Below are 9,720 nucleotides of genomic sequence, written 5' to 3'. Positions count from 1 at the left end.
AACACTTCATCTAAAACTAATGATGTAATGTATGGGGAATAACATAAGAATAAAAAAAAAAAAAAAATAGAACCACCTCGAGGTTCCCTGAGCCCAAACAGTCCTTGGGCTTGCCTCAGTCCCCGGGTGCACCAACATGCCTGGCAAGTGGTGGGTATTCAACACAACCGTATGGAAAGAATGAACTACGGGGACCCCGGATGAGCAGGAGGCTGGGCTGAGTTTCGGGAGAACTGTGGGAAGGAGGAGACAGCAGCTAGGGTTTCCCAGAACAAAAACGTACAGGGCAGGACACCTTGACAATTCCCAGAAGCAAGCTCTGGGACCTTCTAGGGAAAAGCTCAGAATATGCCGACAGGTGAAATCTTTGAGGCTTCTTTGATGAAAGGGAGCAGCCAGGAGGACCAGCTTTGAATCGCTTTCATTTCTCTGCCTATAGAAGAAATGAGTCCTGTGAGGGCTGAGGCATGGCTTCTCTCCAACTCTCCCTGATGTACAGGGCACAGCAAGAATCATGGGCAATTCTTTTTGGGCAATGGCGCCCACCCAGAGGAGAGGAGAGGCATTCCATCCCTCGAGTCAACTGAACGCAGACCAGAGAAGAGGCAGTCATGCTGGATGGGTACAGAGTAGCAAATCCAATGACACTTCATCTTTCCTGGGTGAGGACAGGACAGCTGATGCACTCCAAGAAAAACACAGACTGACCTCTGTTTGCCATAGGCTGGGATCAGCGTGCACTGAACCCAAGACTCTTCCTTAGCCTTTCTGGTGACAGCCAGTTTTCCCTGTACAACCCCAGAGGAGCTGTGGATCTTGAGGCCCCAGGTGGAATAAGAGGGGAGCAGATATGCAAGGCTAAGGAGTCCATTCCAAAGAAGTCACTCTCCTCCTTCCCCACCTCTGCACAGAATGAGCACAGCTAGGAGAGGTCCTACCCTCCCTGGAGAGCTGAGGTCTCTTTCTGGAGAAACTCAATGGTCCATAATCCAACAGTTCTATGTACTGGCATTGGCGATCCCTGGGAGATCCTCATCTGATTGGCCTCAACAAGCCAGCCAGTCAACAAGCCTCAACCACTCACCTAGGTTTTTGTGCCTTACTCTGAAATATGCACAGATAGAAAAGGATCACCAGGTATTCAAACAAAGCCCCCAAGATGAAAAGGGGAGCCCCCCAAAATAGAAACATAACTGTGGAGGAAAGAGAGAAAACAAGAAACAGAAGAAAGTTTCAAAAAGGCTTTCATTAGTTCATTAGTTGCCACCGAAAAGTGCAAAAGGCTATTCCATCCATTTAAAAAGAAGAAGCTGGGCGCCTGGGTGGCTCAGTTGGTTAAGCGACTGCCTTCGGCTCAGGTCATGATCCTGGAGTCCCTGGATCGAGTCCCGCATCGGGCTCCCTGCTCAGCAGGGAGTCTGCTTCTCCCTCTGACCCTCGCCCCTCTCATGTGCTCTCTCTCATTCTCTCTCTCAAATAAATAAATAAAATCTTTTAAAAAAAAAATAAAAAGAAGAAGCTGTTATGGGAAAAGAACAGGCATAGAATAAAAGAGAGGTCTTGGAAATTAAAAATATGAGTGTTAAAATTCTAAAATCCAATATGGAGATGAGAAAATAAAGTTAAGATAATATCCCAGAAAGTAGAATTAAAAGATGAAGATGCCTACATAGGGAGAGAAAAGAGAAGAGAATAGACAAGGGATCCACCCCACATCTAGTTAACTGGAGTTTCAGGAGGAGAAATGAAAGAGGGAAGGAATTTATCAAAGAAATAGTACAGTCATTATGCAATTTTAGAACACAGGGATAAAGAGAAGATTACAAAAGCTCCCCAAAACGTGAAGAAAAAAAAAAAATCACGTACCAAGGAACTAGAATCAGGATGACATCAGACTTCTCCTAAAAACAACTGGTTGCTGGAACACAGGCAGGATGTAGAATTCTAGGTTAGAGATTTGAAGACATCGCACCTTTGTCAAAGGACAGAAGGAAGCATTTTAAGACTTATGGAGATGTAAAAAATGTAAGCACTCTTTGAAAGGACATTAAAGTACATGACTGATTTTTCAGTGAATGGTATTTGCATACTGTTGTTCACACTATGATGCCGTAATGGGGTCAACGCTTTACAGAGTTAAAACAGTGATGTTGTAAGGATGTGGGGGGGAGCGGGGAGAGTAACAAAGCTGAATCGTTTCTCTTCGCAGGAAGCACACAGATCATGTACAGAACTGATGAGGAGGAAAGTGCAGGCAAATACCAGGAGAAAGAGCCGAAAGACTCCCCTGTGTTTGCCGCTGGGAAGCAGGTCAGGAAGCAGGTTTTGCAGAAGTCCAGGTACCACATGCGAGGGGATGTGTATATGTACGACAAGTGTTGCAGCATGCCACGGTGAGGGTCTTGTTGTAACAGCATCAGCTACGACCATTTTCTGAGAGATGGAGGCCACGTATCTTGAGGAAAGGACACTTCTCTTCTTCACGCGGACGGGCAGTAGGGGCAGAGGCCTGCATGGAACTTAACCTCTCCGAATGCACGTTTCCCCATCTCGAAAGGGGACGCATGAAGTGCAGGAACCACAGGGCTGTTTGAGTCCTCATGTAAGTGAAACGCTAAGCAGGGGCCTGGCACGTGGTAAGTCATGGAAACAGGAGACTCTTGAAATCACCACCCCGCACCCATCCCCCGTTCCAGATGGTCAGCCAACAGGACAGCAGCGTGTCCAGCCACCTCGTTGTGGGGTGGGGGCAGGAGGGAAAGGAGGCATCTCCCCAGCCCTAAATCGGCCCCCCCAGGTACCCAGCCCACCCAGGCCACCTCCCTTGCAGGCACCATCAGCTGATGTGCAAAAAGTGCAAACCTGTCCTCCGTTAAGCCGAGCTGACTCAGAAAAGGAAATCAGAGATGACACAGAACCCCAGAAAGCCTCACTGGGTTCAAAGCAGACAACTTGGGGGTCAGAGGCACAGGCCTTGTCTGCCCGCTACACTCTGCCTTAGCTGGGGAGGCCCACGCTGACCATCCCTGGGCTGTTAGCCATCAACCAAAGCTTCCTGCTGACTGCATTTTTTGGTCCAAGAGGACCTGCATCTGGGGGATAACTGTCACCAAGGCTCCCTTAGTCCCATGACCCTAACAATTGTCCCTGAGGGCTCCCGCTTCAAAGCAGACCCGCCTGGAGCCGCCCTTACCGCAAATATCTGGATGTAACCTGACGCCCGCTGCTGGCCTCTGGCGCTGGGACTGTGAAGTAGCGGAGTGGGGCACAGAGTCCCCATCCTGCGGCTGGGACCACGGTGCCAACTCAGTGTTTACTCTGCCTGGAGATGCCCAACTGCCCGGAGTGCTGGGAATGAGGTGGGCTGGCTGGCCAGGATGATTTCTCGAGAACTCAGGCAGTAGCGATAAGCCTGGCATTTCCGCTTATCTCTGACCCTGCCCCAGGCCCCAGAGGCATCCAGAGGCTTCACTCAGTTATCTGGTTTGCGAGGCGGTATCTGCTTCACAGGGGCCTACTTCCTGCATCACTTAGTGAAGTGTCCAGTTGTGAAACAAACACCGTGTGGTCCAAGGAGGGAGGAAAGAAGGGAGGGGGCCTAGGCCAGAACTGACCTGCTTTCAAAACCCAGAATTGTGGTGCAAGGGCCCAGGAGATGAGCTGGGAATCGCTGCCTTCAGGCAGCCCTCTAGGATAGAGGAAAGCCCGGATCAGCCAGAATGGGTTGGGGGCCCTGCTTTTCTTCACTGGGGTCGCTTGCATCCTGGCTGGGAACCTAGTTGGTTATGGAGGGTCCAGCCGTTGCCTCTGCAGGTGGAACTATTCAGGAAGAAACAAAGACACACTGTGCCCCCAAGACTGGAGCATGCTGCAGTGAGGGAGAAGACATGACCTACAGCTCCCACTGGATGAGGTGCAGCTCCAACTCAGCTCTCGCCCGCAGGGAGGCTCTCTGTCCAGATCTTCCCAGAGCGCCCCATGGGAGGTTGAGCCCTCCACACACCCTGGCACACACACACACGCACACACAGATGGCTTACACATACCCATCACTTCGGGACGCCCACTCACCTGCCCTCACTCACAGGAATCAGAGAAAGGGCATGCACGCTTTTACTACAAGCTTCCTCTTCTGAGCGTGACCACAGGCACACCCTGTGCTGAGCATGTTTAGCTTCAGTATCTTATTTCACTACATCCCTAGAGGGTAGATTACTATTTATCATCCCCATTTTATAGAGGGGGATTAATCTAGAACTTAAGTGGTTCACCTAAGGCCACACAGAAAACAATGGAGCCAGAATTCCAACCCCGTGGTTGTAACTCACACAATCCTGTCACTTTCAGAGACAGGAGGGATCTCAGAGACCACAAGGGTCAACTCCCTCATTTTGTAGACAGAGAATTTGAAGCCCAGAGAGGGGAAGGGACTTTCTGAAGGTCACATAGTAAGTCAGTGGCAAAGACAGGACCATATAGCAAAAACTGTCGCCCTAGGGCGCCTGGGTGGCTCAGTTGGTTAAGCGACTGCCTTCGGCTCAGGTCATGATCCTGGAGTCCCGGGATCGAGTCCCGCATCGGGCTCCCTGCTCGGCAGGGAGTCTGCTTCTCCCTCTGACCCTCCTCCCTCTCATGCTCTCTGTCTCTCATTTTCTCTGTCTCAAATAAATAAATAAAAATCTTTAAAAAACAAAAACAAAAACAAAAAACTGTCACCCTAGGAGTGACCATGGAACTCCTGTCCTGCCCTATGGGTTTATGAGGGGTGTGTGTGTGTGTGCATGTGCATGTGTGTGTGTCAGATTAGCCTCTGCCCCACAGGCCCGACTCCGACAGTTGTCTCAGGAAATGAGGCAGGGACGAAGGGGCTCGGGCCCCCAGATGCAACACTGGTTGCTTATTCTTTCACAGAAAAAGGTCTATAACTTGTCTCACCTGGCTATCTAGAAAGATACTAAAACAACAGCCACAGTCCTGCCAAGATGAATCCAGGAACTGTGCTTGGGAGTAAAACCAAAGTCAAATTGGCCTCTCTGAAGAAGCAGAGGGAAATGACAGCTATGTGGACCCTGGGCAACTTGAGGGGTCCCCTGCAAGCTCTCAGGTGGCCGGTGGGTTTGCCCCCAGGGTGTTACTGTCTTCTGTGGTCAGCATTCCTATCCTGGCTTGAAGCCCTTTTATTGGGTCAATTCCTTTCCCCCATGCCTAGTCAAAATTGTTCCCTGCCTAAACAAGGTACCAGCCTGAAAACACTAGAGAAGAACAAAAAAGCACCCTCAGGAGCCAAATCCAGACCAGCACCCATTCATTTGTTCATTCATTCATTCAGCACTTACTGAGCAACACTTATTAGGAAATAATAAAACCACTAATATTTATTGAGCACATCTTTGTGTCAGGCACTGCGCTGCAACTTCATATAAATTACCTTTTGCCCCTCAACACTTATAAGAGGAAGGGACTATTACCCCCACTTCTCAGACAAGTAAACTGAGGTGTGAGCCACTTTCTAAAGTCAGCATAAGACCCTGTATATAAATGCTGGCAGCCAGCCTCTGAGTCAGCTTACAACTGAAGGGAGTCTAACTAGAACATCTTCTGTCTAGAACCCGACTCTGTCTCTGGGGGGCTGCATTTGCAAACTACCAATTCAGAAACACAATTATATGTGCAAGTTGGAATCAGGCCAACCAGTTCCATACCAACACATTGCATTACTGGTCCTTCTACCAGCTCACACAGTAAGATGTCACCACCTGCAAAACAATTTGACTTGTGCTCATATTTACACTCATTTGAGGCAGATGGATTATGGTCCCATTTTCCCCATGCAGAGACTGAGGCTTTCACAGTGAGAGTCTGTGCCAAACTGGACCTTGGACTTGGCTCTATAGCTCTAGGTCTATGGGCCTATGTCCATATAGGACACATAGACATATACAGACATAGCTAGAGCTATGTCTATAGCTCTAGCTCATAGGGCCTATGTCCACAGCAGTGAGCAGAGTTTCTGGGCCCCCTCCCTACCACCGCACACACACACACGCACCCACATCACTTTGGGACCCTGATTCACCTGGCCGGCCGGACAGGAATCAGAAAAGGGGCTGCAGGCCTTTGATAATAGCTCACTTTTCTGAGCCTACCAAAGGCAGACGCTGTGGTAAGCGATTAGCTGCAATATCTTATTTAAACCCCTTGATTGTGCCAACTCTTGTGAGCTCAGAACTCTGCTTGTGCTGTAGGAACTCACCAAGTCTGGGTGGGAGCAAAATTAACACCTTGGAACAACAGAGAAAGTGAGATAGTCACTAACTCTTAGACTCAAAGAATGTGGGTGTAACGGGGCAAAATTGGAAGATAGATCACTGTTTCCAGCCCTCCCGTATCTGATAAAAAGAATTCCTTCTTCATCTGCTCAAATTCTACCCCCTCAGTCTAGCCCTACTCTCTGAGGAAAGCCTGGTTTCGGGATTTTTGGTGTCAAATCTGAAGGATGAGTGGTAAGATGCGACCTGAGGTCTGGAAGAGAGGATTTGGCTGAGCTGGGGAGCAAAGCACCAAGAGCAGAAAAAGAAAGAAGGGGAGAGATAGATACCGAGCAGCGTCTGGCATTGCAGAGTGGGGACCTGGGGCAGTCCCAAGACGCAAGAGAATGGGAGTGAAAAGAAAGGAGGGTTTGGGAAACTGGCTGCGGCAGGACAGAAATGCTCATCAGAGATCATAAGTAGGAAAAGCATAGTGGCAAGGCTCCCATGGCCCCAGGTCTCTGCAGAAACTCAGTCGCATGGTGTTAACTAATTCAGGTGTAAGAGGGAGGCCAAGAAATTGGAAAAAAAATTGGCAAAGAGGGAAGATTTCTTGGAGGAAATGGGACTTGAGTTGAGCCTTGGTGAACGGGTGAGATTTGGGGAGGCCAAAGAAAGGACAGTTCTTGAAGAACTCAGAGTGAACAGAGCTCCAGATGGAGCCTGGCAGGTGGGAGTGACAGTGCATAGGCTAGCCTCAGGTCAGGAGGTGTTGACGGAGGCCCAAATGATTCAACAGGCAGGACCCCAAAGAGAGTGGACCCAGAAAATCAGGCAGAGACATTTAGACCCAAAGCAGCAAGATATAGGGACAACAATCCTATGGAATGTTTTTAGGTAGGAAATAACATGATTAAATTAGTGTTTAAGACCCAGGCGGTGGGGGACCGACTCAGAGAGGACACAAAGCCACTTTGGGGATTTTGGAGATGTTTTATATACTGAGCGGTAGTCACATGGGTGTATGCATATATGCATACAGGTCTGCTGTATTCAATAGGCTATAAGGTTTGTGTTTCATACTGTATGTAAGTTATGCCTTAATCAAGTTCTGCTAGCATGAAAAAAAAAAAAGAGGGGGGGAACTAATGCACCTGACAGCAGGGTGCAAATGGATTGGAAGGGCACAGGATCATCATCCACACAGAAGCTAAAATCAGCAAGTGTTTACTGGTTCTGGGGTGTATACTGTTGCCAAAACACGGGAACGCTAAGGAAGTGGAGTGACATCTGAGAGAATAAGTCTTTGAAAGCAAGGACTGACTGAAGTTCTAAGGTCCTCATTCCCCGCCACAGCCTCTAACCTGCAATAGAAGCAGGACCCCTCCCCACTGCAGAGACTCGAAGGATTTATGAAGATCCAATATGTGAAGACCTCACCCCAAAAGCAGGTTGTAAAACAGCAGGTACATACATTAGAATCCCATGTTTGTTTGAAATATACATATATGCCGGCATGGTTAATTCTGCATGAGAAAATTGTAGATTATCTTTATTTCCATATTGCTTTTATATAATTATTCTAAATTTTTAAATGTGTATTTTTGGTGCTCTTAAACAAGTTTGTTTTTCTATAATAGTCACCATTTACGTGGACCCACAGGAATTACTAGAGAGACAATATGCACCAGAGAGAGGTTTAATTAACCGGGAACAGAGTAATAGACTCCCCCAGGTCCTTAGCCAACAGAAAACAACATTTAATAACCTTATAGGGAGGTCTGACATCAATTGCTTAGCCTTAAATGCACAGAACACAGGAGGTCTAACAGACTCAGAAGGACTCCTCAGAAATAGCAAACCCCAGGCGGGAAGAGCAACAAGTCCTCTTTGCACTTTATTTTAGAAACAGATTTTTGGCCCATTGCAACTTGGAAACAAATGTTCCAGACTCCACGTGCAACTCATAAACTACATGGTAAAAGTAATTTGGGATTTTTTTACAGAAAAGTTGGCAAACATTTGGGAACAATCCCCAACTACAGCATTCTCAAAGGATTGAAGGACCTGTAATCACTAATCACAGCAATAAGTTTGGACACGGTTCTGAAGTCTGAATTACACATGCAGCTGCCCAAACGTGCACAAAACCAAAGACAAATCCATGCACCTAAAATTGTTAGCTTTTATTGTTGCTTGTTGGTTTTGATCAGACTCTAAAAGTGTTTTCTGGAGGGTCTCCATGCCCCTAATGCACCTGTTAAAAGCACAAACACACAGTAAGTTTATCATCTGCACTTACATACCACCTTCCATCCATGGATCCCAAGTGGTCTGTCAGAAATATTGTTTTCCTAAGTCCCCAGTGAGATGTGTAAATATTGTTGCCTCCATCTCATACTCAGATAAACTTCAATACGTGGGCAGTTAAGTGGCTTGTCAACGGTTATAACCCAAGACAAAATCCTTGCAAGCTGCCCTCTGGTCTCCCTTCCTCCCTTCCTCTGCTGACCGTGCCTTTGAGCTTTCTGGTTGGCCCTGGCTTAAATCATGCACGCAGACCACTGTTTCCCTGGTGATGGAGGTGGAGTTCTATTTCCTGCCCTGAATTTGGCACCAGCCCCGGCTGCAACGCATTTAGCCACAAGTGCATCAGCCGTGCGTGAGTGGGGACAGCTTGGCTCCTTGGAAACCTAAGTGGCGTGTGTCAACTGGCTCCAGCCCACCAAGAGCCACTCCAGGCCATGCTGCTAACTCCTTCATCATTAGCCCGGAGCAACCCACAGTGCTGGCAATGACGTCTCTCTCTTGGAGCGGGGTGAACAAATGGAGACAGCTCAAAAGCAAACGCTCCGCCCCTCTCCAGCGCAGCCCTCAGGGAGAAATAATCCATAGCTGTCTAGGACCCAGGCCCTTAGACCAGTACGGCCCGCCCTCTGCTCACTTCTATGGGCAGCACAGCAAAGTACGATAGGCAACTGAATTTACACTTCCAATTCCCAGCTGCAGCGTTTATTCCTATGTTTCATTCATTAATTATTGTGTCCTGGAACGACCATGCAGAATCAGATGCAGAAAATGGGAAAGTTGCTGGGGCGCCTGCCAGGGGACAAGAGTGACTACCTGAAAAGTGTCTCTCTGATGGTTGCAGTCACTCCTAGAAATTGGGGGTGGGGCGCCTGGGTGGCTCAGTTGGTTAAGCGACTGCCTTCGGCTCAGGTCATGATCCTGGAGTCCCGGGATCGAGTCCCGCATCGGGCTCCCTGCTCGGCAGGGAGTCTGCTTCTCCCTCTCATGCTCTCTGTCTCTCATTCTCTCTGTCTCAAATAAATAAATAAAATCTTTAAAAAAAAAAAAAGAAAGAAAGAAATTGGGGGTGGAGAATTTTTTTATGGTCAGTAAATGCCATATATTTTATTTATTTATTTATTTATTTTTTCTAAAGATTTTATTTATTTATTTGTGAGAGAGA

General features: G+C 47.9%; 1 protein-coding gene across 2 annotated transcripts in view; it reads right to left on the bottom strand.

Annotated features, from left to right (window-relative positions):
- Positions 1-9,315, bottom strand: part of MYLK3 (myosin light chain kinase 3) — a 48,551-nt gene extending 39,236 nt beyond the window's left edge. The window contains exon 1 of one of the 2 annotated variants that reach the window (XM_081806635.1): positions 8,551-9,315. In XM_081806635.1, the coding sequence (XP_081662761.1) occupies positions 8,551-8,568 (18 nt within the window). In that variant the 5' untranslated portion in view covers positions 8,569-9,315. The remainder of the gene's footprint in view (positions 1-8,550) is intronic. The other variant, XM_081806637.1, reaches the window with a different exon arrangement.
- Between the last annotated feature and the right edge of the window lie 405 nt (positions 9,316-9,720).

The sequence above is a fragment of the Leptonychotes weddellii genome, chromosome 16, assembly GCF_054177405.1.
Source record: "Leptonychotes weddellii isolate Sample4059 chromosome 16, ASM5417740v2, whole genome shotgun sequence".
In the NCBI taxonomy this organism is placed as follows: domain Eukaryota; kingdom Metazoa; phylum Chordata; class Mammalia; order Carnivora; family Phocidae; genus Leptonychotes; species Leptonychotes weddellii.
The sequence above is the reverse complement of the archived record's forward strand: the minus strand, read 5'-3'. Positions and strand labels throughout refer to the sequence as shown.